Genomic DNA, 24,611 nt, shown 5'->3' with positions numbered 1-24,611 from the left:
CCTCTCTTCATAAAGTTCATTGCAATATTTCACACCAAACATCCAGCTACCATTTTTAATTTCTGTATACCAGAGATTCCTAAATTCAGTTAGTTTACATACACACAGGTGACAGCAGCAATCTTTACCTTCCTTTATTGACAAATGTTGTTTTGCAAATTTAGCTATGGCTCAGACTTGCTGTTACACTTTAATGACTCACATTCAGTAAGCGTTGAAGTGGAAGAACTGTACAATTTGTGTTTGTTTGTCCCTGTGGTAAGACAGGATGGGAAAGGATCCTCTATTACTCCAGGACACTGTAGATTTTTGGAACATATAGTAAGCCCTTAAATTAGGTTTATAAGAGACAAATGTTAAGCTAACAGTGTCCAAAAGCTGTTGCAGTTACTGCCTGTGTCTGAGAGGTGGACTGTTGAAGGAAATTGTATATCACTGGTATTCTGACTCAAATATATGAAACCCCAATAAGGCTGGTATTTTATAAAGAATAAATAAAAGACAATAGGATATTCCTCTTTTTAAATAAATCTTAAAATCCGATCTCTTTCACTAATTTGAAACATCACCAGATTTTTACAGTGGAGTCACTCCCCAAGGAGTCACAATTCCCTCTGCCTCATGACCTGAACTGGATTGATATTAATTTTCTGGTACCCATATTATTGTTAAACATTTATATAGCAATAGTACTCAAAAGCAGAAGGATTAAGGTCCCACCATACTAGTGCACTATAAACTCCCATGTACACAGAATTTGTGGCCCACGAGGCTCATAGTTCAGGGTGACAGTATATGTCATGCAAAAGGGTTAAATTAACGTATGCACAGAAAGAGTATTGCCAGCACCGCAAGTGATACCCACAATTTCCAGTTACTATTTGCAAAGACACATCTATTTAATGGATCTGTGTAGCAGGGAGGCCTCCAGAAGAGGAGGGCATTAATGTTTAAACCTACTCAGATCTGTACGAGTAGAGTCTAACAAGTGGAGTCTAAGCTAATTTTAGCTGTTTCCCCAAATAGGGTAGTGAGGATGAGCCATAGAGTGTGAGATGTAACAACAACCCCTTTGGTGAAGACTTTCACTTCTGGAATCTGTTCTCAACCTTTGTGGTGTGACAAACATGTCAGAGCATACTGCAAAATTGTATCTGTACACATGATAACATGACTGAGAGGAGGCTCTGGTGGTTTTAGTGGCCACTGACCACCTTGCAAGCTCTAAATATATCTTACATACGTACAAAGAGTAATAAATAGCACATTATAAATAAATCAAACTAAATATACTAGCAAATCTATTATGTTACCTGTCCAAAGAAGATAATGAAGGGAGTTGGACTTGATGATCCTTATGGGTCCATTCCAACTCAGGATATTCTACAATTCTCAAGTAATTTTTACTGGAATAAGGAGGATATTTATACTAAAATCTTAAGGTTGTTTGGTTTTTTTTTTTTTTTCATTTTTACACTTTCCCCATATACTGGAAGATTTGTCAAGGTGTACTTAAGATGAGGAGATGACTCGCTAGCATCACACCCAGTCCCATGGCCCAGATAGTGTTAGAAGAGCCACTGAGAGAGGTGGGACAGTCTAGATCTCAGAATTGACCCGCATTGAACACTGAAAGAGAGTTCAGCATGGGGAAAGTGATCACATCTCCATCTGCATTTTATTATGGATATCCTTAGTGGTGTTTTTCCATGTAATTTCCACTATAATACTGTTTTTCCATTTGCCTGCTTCTCCCCTCTGATTATTTCAACACCTACAGGTGCCAGGGAGGAGATCAGAAGAAATGAGAGGGAGGTAGCCAGCCAGTCACCTTCCTACCCAGTCCTCCTCAAAAAGTAACAGGTAGCAATTGTGTGTTTTGCCAAACTCAAGAGGAGGCAGACAAAGATAATGGAAGACTGAGCTGATCTTAGGCGTCAGAAGAGCAGAACAGACATGCTTCAAATTTCCAGATGGGAAGCAGCGGCCAGAGAGAAGCAGAGATGTCAAAGAGGAAACAAAGTCACTGAGGTCAGTGGATGTCAGGAATGAAGCAGCACGGACAAGACGTGAGGCAGAATCATGAGAAAAGCGTGGCATGTGTTGCTGTAGCTGTTGGGTGGCTGTCAAAACCAGCACAAACCAAACAGAGCATTGTGAGACTGGCTCTACGCTTCTCCTTAGGAATCCATGCCACACTGCTACCGCTGGCAGCAGCCACTTTCATTAAACGTAAAATTACCCAGAGGCCATTTTTTTTTAATGTCAGCTCATGTGCAATGCAGTCATTTTTGGGTAAGATTTACACTGAGGTCTGAGGAAACCTGAGAGATACTAATACGTTTGGAGCTGAAACAAAGAAAGGGTCCTTGCAGGTTCACTTAGCTAAGCTCCACTGCTAGCATTGCAATACTGCTCACGTGGGGACCTGGGGACCTCACTTCACCAAACAAAGGATTCACCATAACGTGTGTTCTCCCACTCTGCACACCTGCTGGTTGCAGGTTACCACCAGGGAATTCACCACAACACTTACCATCTGTTATTCCCTCCCTACGATGAGGCAAGGAGGGTTGGTCCAACCGTCCTCCCTTGTGTTTTTTAGTGGGCCTCGGCCTCTGACTCTGATTGACAGCGGCACTGGTGTTGCTGTCAGTAGAAAAAGGACTGCTCGGCCGAGGTCTCTGAGAGGAAGGATACGCTTTGCCTAAAAAAAAGAAAGAGAAACCAGATGAAAAAATGTTATTGCCTTGAAATGGGCTGTTCTATCAATGTCTGTTCCAAAACATTAAATCTGGACTAATTCTCTGAGGCAAGCAAGTGTCCCCTTGAGGTACCCACTGATGACAACTGCTTTAAGACACGCCACAACAAGCGAAGTGGGAAACTTGGCATTCTTTTGCCTTTAACTTTTATAGTTAAAAACATTCCATCTGTTGTGATAAAACTACTGTATGCCATGTAACTCCTACCTGCTCTATGTGCTGAACAGATGTGTCATAACAACTCCTCAGCCTTGAGCAGGGAAGGAAAACAGTTCTGCAATCATATCAAATTTATCTCCTCCTGCCTTCCACCTTCATGTTTGCCAAGCCAGATTCTCATTTTAGGGGCTCCCATATGCACTTTATACCTGGAATAACTCCAGTGAGATAAACATAACTGATTTTGCAAGCTATGCAGCAGTATAGTTTTGTATACTTAAGGGCTCTTTTCTCAAGAAATAAAAATGGGGGTATATTTGAATGCTAAAGTTTTCCTGTTAATTTTCAGTATTTTTATATGTTAAAAAAGATGTATTCTGACTGAATTTATTCCTCAGATTATATACACACACACACACACTAATCAAGCTACACAATTACTCTTAAAAAAATGTCTTTGATGCTGTTCTGTGGAGCAAATCATTAAGAGCATCATGCAGGAACTGCAGGAGCACAGTCCATTTACTACATTCACTTCCTCTTATTTTGATATTTTTATTCAGTTAGCTTAACTAGGCTTAGTGTTTAATAAAAATGGATGAAAATTAAAGATCATGTTTTACGTTCTTTTTTTTCACCTGTATGTCATTCTTGCCAAGTATCTCGGGGATGTTAACATTTTAATTCATTTAGAACTGGTACTTAAAATTCTTACATGTTTTAATCCTATCTGCAGTAGAAAATGCATTAGCCAGTCAAAACTCCTGCTCTTTCAGTGCTGCTGTTGGCCCAGGTGGCGTAAGTGGATGGAGAGTGGCAAAATGGCTGCTTTTTATTTTTCTCAACTGACACCAAGCTGGTAAGAAGTTTTTCATCATCTGGTTAACTTAGACCAGGGTCTGCCCTGCTGTGAGTTATGTTTTCAAGTAAAACTTTTCAAAAGATGTGCTTAATTCCAGGATGCTGTCACATACGGCCCGATCTAGATAAACCTAAACATGAGTAATATGCTACCCACTGTATTATTTGAAATAGTCTCGGTTCAAAGAAGGCAAAGTGAAAAAAGTAGCCATAATCTCTCTAACAGGGTGTTTCACATTAATATATACATTTTAGAATAATGTCTCGGTATTTGACTTCAGAGATTTGCTGACTGTCTCAGGCCTGATCTTCTACCTTCTGACATGACGCTTAGGGACATCATTTAGTGGTAGACTTGGTAGAGTTAGGTTAACAGTTGAACAGGGTGACCTTAAGGGTCTTTTCCAACTCAAATGACTCTGATTCTATGACTGATGTGCACCCTGAGGAGGACACCACTGTAAGGCAGGCTTGTCTCCCAGCTGCATGTCACTGCCAGCTATTGGAGGTTACTGCATTTGAGCCTCTCATGGGGACATTCCCTAACTCTCCTCTATCAGTATAAACCTAATTGAACTTAAACAGTATGAAAAGTATGCCTTTGCTAGCCTGGCTCATTTTAACTGAAATGGGTTACAGAACGTGCACCCAAGCAGTTAATTCTGGAGCTGGGAGAAAGCAGTAATAAGCATTTGGGGGAAGGCTGGAAACATTAACCTCTATAGCTGGCACAGCTGCAGCCAAGGACAAGTGATCAAGCTCTTTTTTCATAGATAAGGATGAGACAGGAGATGAACACAAAAAAAAAAAATTAATTAAAATTTCATTTAGAAATCAGAAAGAAGACCAATAATGCAAAGAAATTCAGATATGAGCCTGAAATTCCATCCTAGCTCACAGCACATTGCACGGATGTTTTGCAAAAACAAACACAGAACATGCAAGTGCAAACAGCGGGTGCTGGATGAAGATTCTTCACACTTAATTCTCTTGACTAAAGAAATGTGATTATTCATTCAGAATGTTGGTTTGAAAAAGAAATAGACGCCAAACATTCTCTTTTAGCCCTCCATGAAAATGAGGGAAAATAAATAGCACTGACCTAAATCAGACATGGGGCAAGCACAAAAGATGTGCAGGCTCCGAAAACACATTTTTCTATGCACCTAATAACCGATTACAGCATCTTGTATTTGTATGCAGCCCTTCCAGTAAGAGCTGCTGAGCAGTGTCAGACTCTGTAGTAGATTTAGTGTGAGTAAACGGAGACAAGGATGAATCCACTAATTCTTGATTTAATTTCCCAAGGGTGTTAAAAAGGAAAACTGTCTGAACTTCATGGCAAATCACACGATGGTTTCTCAAAACTAGAATCAAAGTGTCTGGCAGGGGAGATTCCTTGCATCTGGCTTTACCAGCGCCTCTTATGCCTGGTAATCAAACATACCCACATGAGGCTATCAAGTTGGACTTTATATCGATGAGAATATTGAACGGGTGAAAATAACTGTCCAGACTGCAAAGGAGTAAAGAGTCAGGACCTTCAAACTCCCTCCAGAGGAATGAACAGAAATAATACTGCTGTTTCTCCACTACAAGACACCATTTTGCAGGATGCGAGGTTTGCTGCGGTGTAGCAGGTCCATGATAGGCATGTGTGACTGATCCACGCTACCCTGGGAGGTACCATAGCGTAATGAAACTGCAGTAAGCAATGGGGAGTTATTTACATTAACTGAGGTTTTTGTGGGGAAAAGAGGGGAGGGCTGTTTGCTGACATGTTGGGTTTATTTTCTTTCCATTTTGCCTGCTGGATCAAATAAGAGAGTAAGAAGGTAATAATAAAAAAAATGTCTACCACAACTGTTGGATACTTTGTTGTACCCCAAACTCTAATAGTCTGAGGAATTACATGCAAGTACTCAGTTTAAAAGCATTCGTGACCTAATTAAGCTAGGAAAATGTAACTGACGAGAAGGCTCTCATTCTTTCCTTCTACTTTCAGTTTACGTAGCTACACTGAGATTAAAAGTGTTGATGTGTTTGTGTGTCCATTTACTTTTGTATTGTGTGTGTTTGTGGGAAACTGTACTTCTCAACGGCTGATCTGCTGACATTAAGTCTGGGTGAATCTTCGCATTAGCTTGTACTGAGGTCAAGAACGACACCAAAAAAAAGTTGGGAAGGATTTGCACTCTTCATTCAAGACTGCTTAGAAGATTCTTCAAGCAAAACAGCAGATTTTAAATTACATTTTGACCAAATGCACCCATAGCAGTGAAGGTCGACATCAGGTTTTGGTTTGTTTTGCTTTGTTTTTTTCAAATGATGAGACAGATTTACTTAGCCAACTTTCCACTAGTGTAAGAAGAAAGTGAGGGTTATAACTACTTTTAATGGTGAAATAACTGTCTTTTAAGGATGATTATGTCTGACCAAAATCAATGGCAAAAGTCCCAGTGATATGAAAAAAGCTGTATCAGTTCACCCTGTAGTTTTTTGGCAACACAGGACTTTGCCATTGATTCTTTTCTTCATTCCTAACATTCCTAAAATGCAGTGTTTGCCATGAAGTCATTGCATGCAGAAAGCCTGAGGTTTTCAGCCCTAACATGTGGAGACATCTCTCATAAATGCACACATTTTACTGAAGGATAGACTTCATACCAGACTAACAGTAAAAAAACTGAAATTATAGGAACATTATGGGACCTGTGGGCAGGAATCAGCTGAAATACTATAACAAAAATATGACCCAAGGTCATACTTTGCTATTAGATTTGTGGATTTAAATAATTAATTATTTTTGCTATTTTAATAAGACTAAGCAAATGCAAATACTTTTAGTTTCCCCCCAGAATATTTAAAAATAATTTTTGCTTGTATTTTTGCTAGAAATAAAACATACGGAGCTTTAAAAAGTATGTTTACTAACTTGTATTTACTTTTCTGTTATTTAATTATGTTTACTTTTCATTAATTCATTTTAGTAGATTGGCTGTTTTCAAAAGCAAATAGTCATTTTACCTTTGTTAGATTTAACTTGGCACATTCAGCTGGCATAATTAAAATTAAATTTTACCAAAATATATTAACTTATTGGATTAAACATTTTTGTAAATCAGCTATTAATAAGGACTTTAAACAGTTTGTATTATTAACAATAAAAGCACACCAATTCACCCCATGCTTAGAAAACCTTCACAGAAAAATACACTTTTGCAAGAAGAGATGCAACAGAAGAGCAGGGATGGAGATAATAGTTCAAACATGATGTTCATCACTGCAAATGTGAAAGATTGTGAGGAGATTTTGCAAAAAATGAAATCATCAAAGACTGCATGGCAGAATTAGTGATCTCTTCACCGAAATATTAAACATAGCATATATAAATAAATCTATAGCAGAGCCAGCACAGAAGGAAACTGCAGCAGATTGAAGGTGCAGATTAAAAGCTTGTGCTATTCACTACTTCAAATCACTAAAAATGGAATGTAATCAAGGTTTCATTAAAATATATTGATAAAAATATCTCCATCCACCTTATTCCATGCATGTTAGACAAGTGTGAGACGCAGGTTCACTGAAAAGAAGAGAACAGGCAGAGACACCCTTCATGCAGAAAGCATCAACTTTGAGTCTACAAACCTGTTCTTGTCAGGCTGGTTCCATCCAGCCTAAAACCAGCTTTATCTGCTGCTGCAACCAGTGCTTGTGCAAAACTGCCGCTGGTAAAGATCGAGTCATCTGAGGAGCTACCTACACTAGATCTATGACTAGAAAAGTTACGGTCCTCATCAGACGCAGAACCCCATCCATTTACCATTGAACCTAAAAACAAATGTAGGGGTCTAGTGAGTTGTGCACATTTGATATTTTTTGATCATCTAAAGCTTAAAGACCCACTTAATACGTCCTTTCTCAACAGGAACCCCAAAATTCATTTGACAGAGCTTGGTACAAATGAGCAGTGTTAATCTAAAGCTTAAAGACCAATTTAACATGTCCTTTCACAACAGGAAACCCAAAGTTTATCTGACAAGCCTTGGTAGAAAAGAGCACTATCACAGCTAAGTGGGATCTCATTCATAGCTTACTCCATGTTGCTTTGATCCTGTAAACAAAATTATACATATTTGCTACAAATGTGAAGGTTCCATAATAGGTTCTTTTGAAAGTTAATAGATTTTCCTTGGGGTTGAAGTGGACGTGGTATTTTTTTTTTTTATTTGACTTCTAAATCAGTATCTAGTATGATATTTGCATAATGAAGTCTTAATTTAGCACAGCACAAGTGTAAGTCTCAGTAGATATGGCTGAAATCAGACATGGGCTTCAAGAGCTATCCTGAACAAGATTGGCATTATGTAATTTTCTCAATCAAAACCTTAAAACACATGAGCAATTTAAACAGCTGGAAGAAAGGTGACCTAAAGTAGTTCATTCTAGTGGATTAAAGTTACTTTCTTAAAGGTTAGAAATAATTAACATTCAAGAGCTGAGCAAATACATACTGAAATTCAATACTGAGTCAGTCACTAAGCCAATGCTGGCCTCATGGTACCTTCTAGCTATAGATTACCACCACTACAGCAGAGGAAAGTGATAATAACATCATAAAAATGCAGTCAGAAAACCAGATGCCAGAAAGAGCACATGAAAGAAATATAGAAATCTTGACATAACTAAAATGTAAAGAGCAAATTAGTGATGGAAGGGTTCATTTTATTTGCTTTTCATTTATATTTTATTTTTTTCCAATGCATGAAGCATCAACCAGCTACCCAGCCTGGCAAGTACAATATATTTTCAAAAGCTATAGCTCAGTTCAGATTTTTTTCAAAGTACTGAAGTTCTGTTTCTTTTGTGGCTTCAAATGGAATTGAAGGTGTTCTGTACTCCTAAAAATCATGGGTAAATGTCACAGGGTAATTCTAAACTCTGCAGTGGAGCCAGAAGCAAAGGAAACTTAGCTGGCACCAAGCACCTAGTTTTGCTCCAGGAACTTAGTAGCCATGCTAATTAGTTATCAAGTCCAGCTGAGGTGGAGAACTACCAGACTGCTTTTGGGAGCTACCCTGCTGCATGTGTTTGAGTAGTGTTGTGTAGACATAGTGTATTGTTCTGAAATAGCACAGGCACCTATCTTGAAATACTTGAAATCTTCTTTTAAAAAACAGTGGCATGCGTATGTTGAAAAAAAAGTCCAGCAAATGCATGAGAATCTGCAGAGAACTGGTTTTCAAAGACATGAAGACGTGGAGAAATACATCATGGCCCTGACATAACTATTCAGTTAGCACAGCTGAATTTATGTAAATGTACATACAATGTGTAGCAGTGTAAGTCAACTTCTTCAAAGCCTTTTTATAATCCATGTCCAAGAAAGTATTATTGTGTTAAAAATTGTTAACTAGTAAATCGATAATGGCCTGCATATAAGTCCATACTGATAGACTAATTACTAACAATGGTGTCAAATGTTAAATATATGCTGCAAAAAATAAGTCATGTGTACTATAAATGTATACTGGAATTTAGTCAGTAGCACACTGCACCACAAAGCCCAAGAACAATGGATTATTTTGTGATGCTGCAGTGACAAAACCTTTCAATGTCAGCAAACTGGCACACTATAATAACAAAAGTCCAAGCACTCCTAAGATACAAGAAAAGAAAATGAAGTGGTCTATGGAGGTCTGACAGGCAGAAAGTGTGTTAAGTGCAACAGAGAGTAACAGAGTTTGATTCTGCTTGCCAAGAGGACACATAAAATTGTTATTTTCCAAACAGACTCTCGACCTGATGCAGACAGATGTAAGGAAGCCTAGATAACAGCAAGGAAAGGCTAAAACTGAATTTCCTCTGAGAAGACAGTTTCTGAACTAACAATCAAAGTGCGATAGGACATCATAGAGAATGGAGAGTAAAAAGGCTTAGCAACAGTTATTGATGATGTATGAGAAGAGATACTACAGATAAAACACTTCATAAAGATGTGAGACAGTGAAATGATATAGCTGAGGACATTTTCAAACAATCACTTATCGACATATTCTGCAAAATATGTAAGCACAAGCTGAAACATAAAAATACAGCTAGACCCATGGATATCAAAGGACGATACTCAGGTGCTAAAAACTTAACTATGTATCTCGTTAGTTTCAGGGGCAGAGGGTTTTGTATGATACATTCTACTGTCTACATAGAGAAATAGAAACATATCCTGTCCAGAACAGGTATGGCTTCCAGTACCATACGCACAAGACTATGGATGTTTTAAAGGAACTTAGGTTTGAATTTCCATTTGTTCATATTGCTCTGTCCATTTGCTACCCAGTCACTCAGCTGTTACACAACATACAATACACGTGATTATTTTAATGGGACACTTTTAGGGTTTGTCTAGGAACAGCTGCAATTTTTCACCTATTCTTTGGTGGGCTGGACTGAAGTTCATCCAGTCCAAAAAAACCCACCATGTTTTAAGCATGAAATATAACCTACAAAAGCCTGTAATGCACTCTCCAGGATGTGTGTGCACATGTATCACTCTACACACCCATAGACATGCCAGGCTTTCCTAAAAATAGCTAAATTTTAATTATCAGTAGACTGCTGTTATCAGAATGCCAATTTTTCAGGCTAACCCTATAGGAGAGCCCTGCCTGTCTCTGAACCCCTCTGCATTCCCATGAACAGCAAGCACTAGCAAGGCTAGGAACCGTGCACTCTGCCCCTGGATTGCTTCCCTTTCCCCTCTCCTCCAGCAGCGGCGAGGAGGCACCGCCTGTCAGGCCTAAGGCGTAGCTCAGTTCTCGCAGGGACGTGAGCTTTACGGGGACATCCACACAGTTGACAACTAAAGCAAGTGATGACCCCACCTGCAGTACCGCATCCAGTTCTGGGGTGCTCAGCACAGGGCAGACATGGGCCTGTTAGAGTGGGCGCAGAGGAGGGCCATGAAAATGGTCAGAGGGATGGAACACTTCTGTGAAGAAGGGTTGGGACACTTGGGGTTGTTGAGGCTGGAGAAGGCTCCAGGGAGACCTAACTGCGGCCTTTCAATATATAAAGGGGCTTCTAAGAAAGATGGAGAAAGACTTTTTATCAAGGCCTGTAGAGACAGGACAAGGGGCAATGGTTTTAAACCGAAAGAGGATAGGTTTAGATTGGATACAAGGAAGAAATTTGAGGGTGATGGTGGTGAGGCACTGGAACAGGTTGCCCAGAGAAGTTGTGCATGCTCCATCATTGGAAATGTTCAAAGTGAGATTGGACAGGACTTTGAGCAACCTGGTCTCATGAAAAATGTCCCTGCCCACTGCAGGGGTGTTGGATTAGATGACCTTTAAAGGTCCTTTCCAACTCAAACCATTCTATGATTCAAGGATTCTATGATACTTCTGGTTGCTTGAAGCAGAGGCAAAACTTTTTTCTTACTGTTGAAGTCAGCAAGTGACCATGAGACACATACAGCACCCACCAGCGTATGTGACCAGATAACTAAAGGTGAAATCTCTACGTTATCTCTCCTGGTTCCTGAGGTATTCAGTTTTCCTGTCTAAACAATTTTTCCCCAGAAAAACTTGCAGCAGTAAAACCCTGGCTAGATTTGCTGCCCAGAGGTGCGGACACCACCCAGAAGGCATGAGAGTGCTGGAGCCCAGCCCGGGCACCTCAGGCCACCACACAGCTGCGTTAATGCAGCACACATGGTGTCTGCTTGTTTAAAGGCATCCACTGGCCTCTTGCTTTCCAAATCAGATGCACATTTGTTTTTCTCTGAATAAAAGCAGAATGAGAGATACTGACATCCCTTTCAGATCAGCTGAGTATTTTGAAATGGAATGAAACAGGCTTTTAGTGTCTCCTTTACATGCAGCTCACTATGTGTTTTCCAAAAGCACATTTGAGTTTTCACGCTTTCTGGCAACTGTAAATTTTACTCTTGCTGACAGCAGCAGTAAATGCTTTATGCAGAACAAAATCAACTCTGTGAAAAGTTGAACTCTGTTTTCTTGCTCCATAAAATATCTCTTGGTGTTAATGCAAACAGAAAGCTTTTTTGCTCTCAGGGAAAGGTGAGGGGAATAGAGGTGCTAGCTTCTTGCAGACAGCATTCTACTGCTTTTAGTGGCATTTTGCAGGCAATAAAAATAATATTTTTCTTTGTGAAGTGTACTCTTGATTTACTTTAAAAAAAATCTAATGCATTTGTGAAGTAAAAGCTGCTCACAACAAACCTAACGCTTTTGAAAAATTCCATTAGATACTTTCCTGTACATACCAAACTCTATGTGCTTGCCTAAAGTTAACAAATTATGTCTCTGGGACTTGTATGTGTGTGCTTATGTGCTTTCCTTCACAAGGCCATTAAGTACATGCTAATATTAAACCCCTGCTCCTCTGCAGGTTTTTTGGTGGAAAAGGGCTAGGCTGCTTAGGTTTTTTTTTAGGTGAAGTATGGATTAAGTCCTTGGGGACTGATGCTACTTCAGCTGAAAACATAGAATCATATAGCAGTTTGGTTGGGACGGGATCTTAAAGATCATCCTGTCCAACCCCCCTGCAATGAGCAGGGCCATCTTCAATTAGATCAAGCTGCCTAGAGCCCCATCCAACCTGACCTTGAATTGCTCCAGGAATGGGGCACCTTCCACCTCTCTGGGCAACCTGTTCCAGTGTTTCACCACCCTCATTGTAAAAAATGTCTTCCTTATATCTAGTCTAAATCCACCTCCCTTTACTTTAAAACCATTACCCCTTGTTCTATCACAATAGGCCATGCTAAAAAGTTTGTCCCCATCTTTCTTGTAGGCCCCCTGAAAGTACTGAAAGGCTGCAATAAGGTCTCCCCAGAGCCTTCTCTTCTCCAGGCTGAACAACCCCAACTCTCTCAGCCTTTCCACATAGCAGAGGTGCTCCACCTCTCTGATCAATTTTGTGGCCCTCCTCTGGACCCACTCCAACAGGCCCCTGTCTTTCCTGTGGTGAGGGCTCCAGAGCTGGAATCAGTTACAGAATTCCTTTAGCCTTTGTGCAGGAGAAAGACATTATCCTCTTTTGGATATGTTTGACTACTGTCATAATTACAAGGAAAGAATGTCCACTGAATTTGGTGGAAGTGATGGAACAAAAGGGGAAATAGTCATTGCACCATTAAAATAAGAAAGAGTAATAGAAGGGGCTGAATGCAGAATATAAATATGCTCACACTTCAAAAATTAGATCTGGTCTTCTACTTTATGTTATGCTTTGCCATAAAAGCCCAAATATTTAAATGTATACACCTGAAATAACCCCTTCAGTTTTAAAATTTGTATTATGGGGCAGGAAACACTAAACAAAAGGAGGTAAAAGTCATATACATACATATATGGCGCTTCTCAGGTCCAACCATAATTAATGTCCTTCAGAAAAATTTAATGAAAAATGAATCTATGTCACTTAGCCAAATTTATTTGTTTGCATTTTCAATCTTTCTAGATTTTTTGGTTTCCATATTGCTGAAAGGCACAAAAAATTCTCAAATTTATTCAAGCTGTTAGAAAAGAAATGCACACAGAACACTAAGGAGTTGCTCAAATGTTGCTGAGCAGTAAAATACTATGATAAAGTGGCATCTTGCTGTGTCTCTATTACTTCTTCAGCACTAAAATTAATTTATGATCAGTCATCAATTCATTTACATGTCGTTTTATGCTAAATCTATCGTTGCTGATGAATGCATATCCCTAGATCCATTAAGCTAGAGTAAAGTCTGTGCTTTATAATATGACCCTGCTAATTGTTGCATTACCATTTTTATGAGATACAAAAAGTAGCAGTTTCCTATTTTCTGAGCACACATTTAATCCATGAAACACATTCTTCCTATTAAATGCAATCTGTCTAACTGCTTATAAAATAGAATTTTTTGCAATAGGTATCCCTAAGCAAATCAATATAAATACTGAACTCTGCCACAGTAAATTACGGCTTGTGAAAATGATTTTGTGTAATTTCCAAGAATTATTCCGTTTGTGCTCAGACACAATGAATGAACAACTTTTACCATACAGACAGTGATCAGTGATTCTTTTAATCAAGACCAAAACATGCCAAATAAGGAATTTTCTTCCTCGCTGGGCTATACAGCCTAGGGAGATGTTTATAATTTCAGATCTATATAATTCTACTGGGGAAAAAAACCCTGTTATCCATTTGCAGTAGTACTGTTTACAAGAATACTTCTTTGCTTATATCAGTTTGTATCAGTTAGGTAGAAAAGGGCTTGTTCCAATTTACATCCTAGTTAATGGGTGTATCTCTTCCCTCAGTCAAAATGCACCAGGATGGAAGATGTACCAACTCTCACTGCTAGCTTCACTGGTGGTGCTGGGGGAGGGGAAGGTAAGGAGAGAGCAAAAAAAACCCCCAGACCATAATACTTTGATCTGACAAAGCCTAGTGTTGTTGCTAGTGATTTCAGTGAGAAGCAAATTAATTTCTTATATAGTCATCATATGCAATTAATTAAGTCTATTAAAGTAGAATAACATAACAGATTCTTTGTGACCATTCATGCCATAACTGCACAGCAATTCATTATACAGGCAAATATTGAACATAAGCAAAAAAAAAATCCCACCATATTTAAATGTGTGTCTGAAAGCAAAAATAACCCTAAATGTGAAATAAAAGTCACGTGAGAAGAATTTTTACAGTTGCTTTTCAGTTCTTACACCCACCCCCCCCCCCCCCAATCAGACTCAGTAACAAACCATGCTGCGAACAAATCAAAACTTTGGTTTTAATTTCATATTCTATCCCACAATCATTCAAATATAAAGCTCCCTCCTTGAGTTTTCTTTGCAATATCTGGAAAATGTTAAGAAATAGTTACTGTGCATTCCTCCTTTCTTTTCACTTTATTATACATGTCAACATTATGTCTCTGCCACCTGCAAAGAGAAAAGCTTAATAGCACAGATAAAATCCTTGTCTGAATCTTCAGTTAGCTGTAACTAAAAGTCGAGGGCCTGGAAGACAACCTGACTTTTAAAGGAGAAACACTGTAGTTTCACAGGAATTTAACGGTCTAAGCTCGGTTTGCACAGCACCAGTGTTTCCCCTCAGAGAATCCCGTATTTGGCATCAGATGAAAACCTTGGTCTCAGCTCAGCCAGAAAGGACAAAGTACCATTTCACTCCGAGAGTGGGTATCTTCAAGCCATCACTGAGGCACGCTAACAGCACAGGGTGAGGAAACTCGCCATGCTCACAGTACAGCAACTCTGAAGGAAGTCTGAACCCAGATTCCTCACAATTTAGATTTCTCACAAACACTGAATTCACAGGATGCACTTCAAAATGAACAGAAATATTGCTTTATCTGGGTTAGCTGTTCTCATTTGTCTCCATTTTTTAATAAAATGTTTAAAGAAGTGAAAGCATGGTATACAAATTCCTAGGGAAATGCTGGTTTAAGTCACCAAAAGCCCTATGAAAAGAAGTAGCCTGTATATTCAAAGTGCAAGAAAGGACAATTTAATTGTTCTACAGTATTCTAAAGACACTCGAATTAGAGAATGAGAAACATCTTAGAAACAATGAATGCAATTTGTTATACGCCCTCCTTAACACCAGTAAATGCAGCTTGGAAGAGTTAACAGAAACAGATACACAAAAATTAAAATTCTCTTTTGAAACAATTTGCACAAGCATAATAAGAAATTTCCTTTCACCTCTTGAAAAAAACAAACACAAAAGAAGTCCTCAGAAAATCGAGGTTTTACCCACATAGTAACTGAGGAAAACAGTAGTTTTGTTATTCAGATAGTTTGTCATTTCACAGACCAGTTAGACTAACATTCTGGATGTATTTTTGTAAGGCTCCACTGCTGTAATTGTTTTAAGTTAATCTAAGTGTTGGCTATACACAGTATAGGGTCAGTCTATCACTTTGCTTCCCTTCCAGCTGCACATTCCCTTCCTGCAGTGCCAGCAAACACCTTGCCATGCGGTGGACCAGAACAAGGAACAGATCCAACTAGTAATTAAACAAGACAAAGAAAAAGCAAAAGAAAACCCTAAATTTCCAGCTGGATGAGGACACATCAAGACAGTGGTGGTGATGAGTGGGAGTGCATTTGGATCACCTTAAGTACATTCCCAGTCTACCAGGTTCTGCCTAACTACTTCCAAGAAAATTTTAACACTAAAATAACTGAACATTTAATGCTCCAATACTTAAACAAGATTTAGAACTATTATAACAAACTTGAATGTTATGCATAAAAGGACAAATTGTAGTAAGCACAGAAGTCTGCAATTTGGAACGGAAATTCAGCTATTCCTTACTTTGCGCTAGGTACGGCAGTCCAAAATATTAGGTGAAGATGCAAATGTGAAAAATATTCATTTTCTGATTTACAGATATATCAACATTGGCATATTAATACATACCAAATGGAAAATATATAGCAACCTGATTCTTTCTTAATTTATTGCTGTATTACCAGTGCAAAACCCTTACTGCATTCCTAATGGAAAGGCTTCTGAGCCATTAGTGAGATATGTAAAAATATGCAGAATTATAGCCTGAAGGAGATTACACTAGAAATTCAAGCGAAGTGACTTAACATACTCATGCACTAATAAGTTAACCTTCTCAATTCAGGGATTTAAACTTTAACTCTACGGTCTTCAGTTGAATCTGGATTTCAAATCACAGCAGCAGAGATACAATTCTTAAATCTTAATTAGATTGGCAAGCAGTCTGGCCCTGGGGTGAAGGAAAACCTGGAAAGTGGGATTAAGCTACACACTATTTAATTCAACAAGGGAAAAGGAAGAAAATTATAGGTATTGATGTTCTACCACTGTCATATTCCTGCAGTGGTTTCAGAATAGCAATGTTTAAGTAAGGGTGGAAAATCCTTGGAATTTCAAAGGTCCAGAACAATGAGATGAAATTCAGAGGCACTATGGTAGTAAATTGTACTGAGCAAGTCTCCCTTAAGGTACAACCAACAATCAGCGTTCTTCAACTGAGGTCAAACACTGAAGAAGCACCTACTAGCTTTTATGAGCTACAGACACTATGTACATTTGGGTCTCCAGTACAGTTGTATGTTATGGATACAGTACGTTATACAGAGGCTCAACTTCAACCTAAAGGGACATATACTGATGCTTACAAAAAATACATTATGTCCATATAAAATCTGTATTTTTCAGAAAAATGTATTTCACTGCCTATGTTTTATCAACAGCAATTTTTTTCATTCTGATTCTGTGCATTAGTTTAGCGTGCCTTTCTAGGTCCCCTTCGATGATCCCTTGTTGTACCTTTCCAAGGCATGCAAAGTGTGAGGAGCAGTGAAGGAAAGAATGTCAGAATAATTAAGTATCTTCACTGAAAGGGAACAATTACTAAATTAAGCAATACAAAGTAGATTCAAAATACACATTTTCCTACATAAATGTTGTATTTACTCTACAAATAAATGCTGTACTGATATAACTACACTTATTCTGAAGTCTTTTAACTTCCCTGTGGTCATATGTGAAAGCATTTACCCAGCAAAATATCTAAAAGTGCTTTAAGATAACATTTTTATGCTGCTCCTGATTTATGAAATATATATTTCTAAGCCAAGGTCTTCCCCCTCCTTTTCATGTAACTGGCTTGCTTCTCCAGTAGAGTGAACTTCTCATGAAAGCTAGGATATAATTGAGTTTTCTTTCAAGTCTTTAAAGCTTTTTAAAATTCATGAATTTTCTTATCATTTTGCACCAAAGCAAAGTATTTTCAAATCCTTCTTTAACTTTAGCGTTTAATATTAACACATTTTAAATGTTACAGAAATAGAGTGGAATAAATTTTCACTTAGAAAGTGTTTGACTGATGATGTATTTTACTGTTAGGAACAAGTCAGCGTTACTGTTAACTGTGTTTGGTTACCTGTCACAGAGCTGTCTAGATTGTCCATACTGGAGCCTGGAGTATGCTCTAGACCTCTTAGTGGCCTACTGATTTCTACAGTTTCTTCTTCAATATCATCCTCATCATCGTCATCATCTGGAACATCTGTTTCCAAATCTGAAATAAGGTTTCCAGATACATATCCTAGGGGCGGAACTGGAGCCTGAGGAGGTTGTGTATTGGTTTGGATGTGCCTACACAAACAAACAGGAAAACATCATCAGAATTGTTGAGACATGGTACCCCATGGTCAACAGAAGATAGGCCTTTCAATAAGTCCTGAAGTAGATTTACAAAACGTGTTTGTTAGGTTAAACTCCAGAAAAGCCAGTTTAGTTATTCACCATAGCTTCAAATACCAGAGTACCTGCACACTTTTCAATTTTAAATATACTTCTCCTTCTGTAAGATAAGGAAGGTCAAAATTGTCCTTGTACAGATTAGGAATGATGTACACAGAGGCTACATAAATCAGGTAGGAAGTCCATGGAAAACCACAATTCAGAATCCCAACCTAGTATATAGGTGTCTCACCCAATGTTCCACCTTGCAAATCACAAGTTGAGCCAAAATAAAATTTCATTTGTGCTTAAACAGACTCAGTGCCCTTAAGCAGAAGTCACCCTAAAGATGAGGAAATGGCCAATAGGACAGAAGAAATCTTCAAGTCCAATGAACCCATCAGTGAAGCCTTTTTATTTTGCTTTATTCCAAGTAGTTTAATTGATTTAATTGCAGCAGTATTAGGCCATGCATGTGTGAAATTACTGTATGCAGCGATCACAATTAAAAGAAGAAAAACAAAGATAAAAAAAAAAAAAACACCCACAGGATAGCTAAATGGCCAAAGGCAAGCACGGAACTTGGAGTTTAATTTGTGTAGTCTCTGAGAGGATAGAGACAAAAGGAACAACCATCACCTTTTGATGCAGCATTCTCCACACCACTACAGGTACACAGCAAGCTGTGCCAGGAGACCCAGGCATGACTGGCCTTGGCATAAGAGCATGTACCATGCTTGAAATTGCTAACTTCAGCACGTGGGAATCCTTGGGTGGCTGTACAGGAGGTGCTGTGACCTGATTCAAATCGGCAGCACTCTGGACAGAAGCCAGGATTCTGCTGGTCTCTTGGTTGGACATCAGCATAATAGAAAAAATTATAACTGTCAGCTGTTTTTGTTTGGTTTCCTAGCTCTAACATATTTTCAATGACAACTTGGTGCTGTATTATTGCCTGAACTTGGTAAGTGCAGTAATTATTTTTATTCGAAGAGCTTTCTTTCTTCCCCCCCCCCCCCCCCCCCCAATATCAATCTATTGGATCTGAGAATAATTGGATTTGAGAATGTCAAGGTAAATGTTATGTACCACTGGAATCTCTCTCCATCTTGGTGTAGGTTTTAACTTCTTCCTTATTCTGAAGCTTATTTGCAGAGCAAATGCTTCCTTTCTGATACACGACCTCCTCCTGATAAGCAGTTCTTGAATACTTTTCTGTCTGGACACCAGGTTCTCAGCTATGCAGTGTTCAAAATACTGCGCTAAAGGGCACTACCCTCAATAACCCTCAATAACCAGTGTGATTAGCTCCCAATCAAGCAAAATACTTAAGTATACGCTTAATGTTAAGCATGTGGTAGAAGAATTGAAGTCAATTTTTCATGTACTTGTAGTTAAGCATATATTTAAGCGATTTGCTGGATCAAGGCCATAATGATTATGTTCTTTTCCAGTAATATCTAATGTGCTCTTTCTTAAATTTCTAGTTGGCTGGTCTCTGTATCTCACTTCTGTTACTCCTACAGTAACCTATCTGACAGGTGTCGTCTGGTTTTGTTTCCCCCCTCCACACTGGACAGGTAAACTTTGTGAAAAGAAAACTAAGTCTTCCTTCCCACTTAAGACAATGGAGGACTGACTGAACAGCATGATACATGTCCAGCCAAACAATATCAAAGTGTTAAATAACTCCATGTCACAGCTACTACAAAAATCACTTGTATTTGCAGCCGTCAGGTTTTACCCCAATATCTGTCATAAGATCCTATTATGAAAAAAAAAAATGTTCTCCCCTCAATATTTTTTTCAGAGTTTCAGGCTCAATTACTGTGACCTTGCATAAGAGCGACATTAAAATCTGTACAGGCTTAAACACATTAAGACAGTTCCCATTTTTCATTACTCTGAAAACAGAGCCAGACCTTTCCTGTCAGCTTCAAGAGGCTCTGCTGTAGACTCCCACTCCCAGACTGGCACCCATGGTTTGCAGGGCATAGAAAGGGAAACAGCTGCAAAATGCAGCAGCGATTGACTGCACAGACAGGGTATGCATCTGTGTGCTGGCTCAAAATTCAGCTGCCTTCTACCATCCAGGTCTAGCTGCTGCCTGGGATTTGGGTCTGTCCCACAGGCAGGCCGGGGCCTGCGCTTGGCAGCGTGGGGCACTGCAGTGGGACGCAAGTACCCTGTTGATTGAGTGCAGATTGCAGACAAGCCTCCAGGCTTTGACGGTGTCCAGGGAAAACAGCTGGCTTTGATTTGGCACCGCCTGCCTACCTGCCTGATTTATTTATGGTAGCTCAAGCTGAATAACTTTGTGGCTTTATTTAAAAGCGAAGAAAGGCTGCTCCTCTGCTGGCAGCGTGCCATTCGGTAACTAGCTCTGCTCCTCTCCTCCGAGATTCACGGGCTTTGTCTGGATAGAAAAGTTGTAAAAGGACAACTGCCGCTTAGGGAACATCCAGAAAGCAACTGACCTTCACCGTATCCCCAGCCTGGTACAGTTGACAAGTTCTTTTTCAGTCCCTGAAGAGTTTACTTCTGTTTGTTTTGCAGGGGAAATGTTACTGTGGTATTTGCTTGCTCTTCCTTTAAACAGGCATAAAGCACTCTAAAGCACTAGATTCATTTTGTAAATACTAACAACTTCCTTCCTGCTATTTCTGGGTGTTTCCATATGAATCAGAAATTTTCATGGTATTTCAAACTACAGCCAGAGATGCAAATGCTTCATTCTCATGTGACACAGAGTATAATCTGCTACACTGCTATTTCAAGTGACTGGCATTATTTTTAAATGAGAATTTAGCACCTCAATATTTTTGAAAATCCTTACAAATTCATATATTCCACTATACTGAAAAGAGAGTACTCTGAACTGTTTAAAAGTTGTCAGTAGGTGGGTGTCAACTACTTAGTTGAATATATAGAAAACCTCCAGAGGAATATTATTTTTACATGTTTTTATCCAAATTTTAATGTATTACCAAGCATTATTGTTTAAAAAGCACCTAGTAATATTTAAGGCCTCCACACTATAGGTACAGTTTCGCTATTTCTTCTTCTATTTCACTGCTTTGGAAATATTACTGAAACATTATTGAACACAGTTGATATCTATGCCATAAAGGAATAAATTATTATCATTATGCTTTCATTTCCCAGACTGCAGGTGCCCCTTCCAAACATTTACCATGTCTGCTTTGCTATATCAAACTGGTAAGCCCTAGTTAATTCATCAAGGTGGGCTTGAAGCATTGGCTGCATCTCCTCTCGTGGAGAAGGCGTGAGGGTTGCAGTTGACTGTTGCCCAAAGGAGATTGCAGGTGACGAAGCTACTCCTCGGACAGGAGGCGTGGGAACCCGATCATCGTCTTCTTCAAGCTCATCCTCCATGCCCTGATGTAGGTAGGTCTGAACTGGCAAAGGCGGACACCAACCATCACTGTCATATCTAAAATAAAAATCAAGTAAACTTAGCATATATCAAATCTCATCTCTGCTGTGCAGTAGAGGGTGTGTGTACAGGATTTTTGCTACAGTTTGAATGCTTACACACAGCTTGAGCTTTAAAATTTATTGAAAATAGGGTCATAATTGCTTAAATTCTCCTTACTGAGCCTGTTTAATTTCTCACACAACAGCTAAGCAACTTGAATAAGATGTGCCACAACAAAAAATACTGATCCATTATCACATTTGTTAATGGTGATTAGATAATGTTACCCCACAACCATCAACAAAAACTTACTTCCTGGATCATTAACCTTGGAAAATGCATGAAGATTGACCTAGAGATGAAAATAGCAGCATTTTTAAAAGGCAGAGCGAGCTTTACATAGTTGCACTTATGCACTTCCTGACTCCCATCCTCCCCTTTATTTGTCCATAAATCTACTATTTTATTTTGCAGCTTAAACAAAAAGCTACACTTCCCATATAAATTCTGGTCTTTTCATACTGCACATAGGTATCTGCTATGATGTGTAATACATTCCTGTCGCAGCAGCACTGACCCTAAGCATATGCTATGTCACAGCACCAGCTGATAAGATACATTAGCACACACGCTGACAGCTCTGCCAGCACCCCACCTCCTAACTAGTCTTTACTGGGACTTACTTAGACTGCTAAATTTCTAAGCACTTTGAAAAACACCTGCCCAAAGTAAATTAAAATATTAACAACTACCAATATTCTTCAATAGCAAGTTCATCAATCTTCACATATAAGAGGTGTTCTGATAGCTTTCTGTGGTCCAATTTTTAGTTTCATACCAAAGGTGTAAGAGGTGATGCTACATCTAATTGCAGCTAGAAACAGAAGCTTTATATTCTATTACTACTTCTTAAGCAAGTTTTGCCAGCAATTCAGTCCTTTTCTGTCTATGTCTTCATCACAGGACCCTTCAATTGTGTTGTATTACAGTATCATCCCAGGACCCTGTCCTTTAGAGACACCAGCATCACTCAAGACACATAGGCCATAGTTTATGTAGTCATCCCTTTGCATTATCTCCCCAGAGTAACTCCCTAATATGAACACAACGTCAATTGTGCCAACTTTGCTGATGATCACACCACTCAAATCTCAATACTGTCTACTCTTCCCTTCTTCAAAACATCCAGTCAGTCTGCAGTCCCTTGAGTATCTGCACATATTTCTTAACTCCCACTGTATTCCAAAATACCTGAGGATAGATAGCTCTCTTCAAAAGTCAACCAGACAACTAAAAGCTCTCACAGCTCCTTCACTGTCAAACCATCTCACACTTTAAAAGCCATTCCCCAAGCATCATCTAAGTCACTGTATCTTCTTTCCACCTTCAAGAACTGCTGACAAGGTAAAATCTTTTTTTCTGCAATGCAGGCAGGCAATGCATTGCATTATACAGTTAATTTCTCAAACCAGTTTAAAAATATTCCTTTAAAGCTTCTGATTTGGAAGGAAGGAATTACCAATTTCCCAGCGAAAAATGAATCACTGCCAATTTTCTGAAGTGTGAAGCTGGGTTACAAAAAGGCTGGGAACACTGAAACAGAGCAATCACAAAACCTGTATTATGAACAGAACATTTACATTAAGCAAAATCCAAAATTTTCTAAAATTAACTAAGCTACTTTTTTCTTATTCAAAAGTCTGTAGTCTGTACTTGCAACTACAGATTCAGGATGACTAAAACAACCTGACTTAATCATCCAAAAGTCTGTGGAAGACATACCTTGTAATTAAGACTGATATCACTTTAAATCCATACCTAGATATAACCATATATAGATACACAATCGTACGTACATGTACAGAGGTGCAAATAAATGCAGCATCTTAACACTTGGCATTTAGGAGCTTTTGAATGATTTATCATTACCATTTTCATAACACAGAGAACGAAGAAAATGTTATATGATATATATTCAATTCCTTAGGAGACAGATTAAGCTATGTCTAGCTCTAATTTGTCTTTCCTTGCAATACTCACACATGACATTGCCACCCAAGGTTGAAGAGACCATCCTAACTCATGCAGCTAAAAACGTACAGTGCAACAGCTCTGTCACTTGTACTCTTTCAAACTCATGCTTTGGTCTAATGGCTGCTTCTTTAAAAGGGACAAGGCAGAAAGATACTCCCTAGTGACTTTTCAATAATGCATAAATGTGCTTTGGATGTACTCGCCTTTTGACCCTACTTGCTTCAAATCCCCAAATGTTCAGCTTGATAGTAAAAAGATTTCTTAGTAAAAAGATCCTGCACAAGTACCATATCTTTACCCAGATTTTGTTTGAAATGGAAAGGACCCTAAGCCTGAAGTTCAGGCCATTGAGATTCAAGATTTCAGGTACAAGATACAAGAACCATTGTCTTCATAATGTAAGATGTCCAAAATAGCCACCTGTTCTAAACTGCATTAAAAAAAGAAAAAAAAAAACCCCAACAACCAAACAAAAAAACCCACAAAACCAAAAACCCTGCAAGAAAAAGCTAGCAAATCTAACAGGCTACATAGTAACTACACTTCATATAAAAGACACAGTTATTAAAACTTCTGGAAGGAGCATAGTGAATATTGGTCACATCCATGTTCTTTTTTAGTTTTCCAAGTAAATACAACTTGGTGAAAATGCAACCTTCCTCAAGTACTTCTTATTAACTTCTAAGCACCTTAACTTCACTAGGGACATCTGCTTATAATTTCATGATAATTAAGTCCCTAATAAGCTCTGGCTAACAAGCATGACTCTCTATGTTTCTAATAACTTTTATTCTATTCTCAGCACTTCTATTCTAAAGTATCTTTTGCTATGAAAGAGCTTGATTCATTACATTGGTAGATTATTTTTCTTCAAAATAAAAAAAGGGGCACATTCTGCAATTGTGTTTCATTACACACATTGTTGCAACTAAGAAAGCTTCCCTCTCTAGGCCTTGCCAGAAAGGATTTTTTGATGTAAAAGGTATTATCTTCTTTACTTTTACTGAAGACAGAAAATTACTATCAAATATATTGACATCCAGCAGCTAATATTCCATTTTAAGGTATATTCACTAGTATGAAATAAAGAAAATCCATGA

General features: G+C 38.6%; 1 protein-coding gene across 11 annotated transcripts in view; it reads right to left on the bottom strand.

The window, feature by feature from the left end:
- ROBO2 (roundabout guidance receptor 2) overlaps window positions 1-24,611 on the bottom strand; it is a 482,707-nt gene that overhangs the window by 15,309 nt on the left and 442,787 nt on the right. For 7 of the 11 annotated variants that reach the window (XM_056328409.1, XM_056328411.1, XM_056328404.1 and 4 more), the window contains 4 exons: window positions 21,232-21,492; window positions 17,737-17,951; window positions 7,434-7,616; window positions 2,537-2,707 (listed from right to left, as the gene is read on the bottom strand). In XM_056328409.1, coding sequence (XP_056184384.1) covers window positions 2,537-2,707; window positions 7,434-7,616; window positions 17,737-17,951; window positions 21,232-21,492 — 830 coding nt within the window. The remainder of the gene's footprint in view (window positions 1-2,536; window positions 2,708-7,433; window positions 7,617-17,736; window positions 17,952-21,231; window positions 21,493-24,611) is intronic. The other 4 variants (XM_056328413.1, XM_056328408.1, XM_056328414.1 and 1 more) reach the window with 1 other exon arrangement.

The sequence above is a fragment of the Falco biarmicus genome, chromosome 2, assembly GCF_023638135.1.
Source record: "Falco biarmicus isolate bFalBia1 chromosome 2, bFalBia1.pri, whole genome shotgun sequence".
NCBI classification, from domain to species: Eukaryota; Metazoa; Chordata; class Aves; order Falconiformes; family Falconidae; genus Falco; species Falco biarmicus.
Note: the sequence above shows the minus strand (reverse complement) of the source record. Positions and strands in the feature narration are given on the sequence as shown.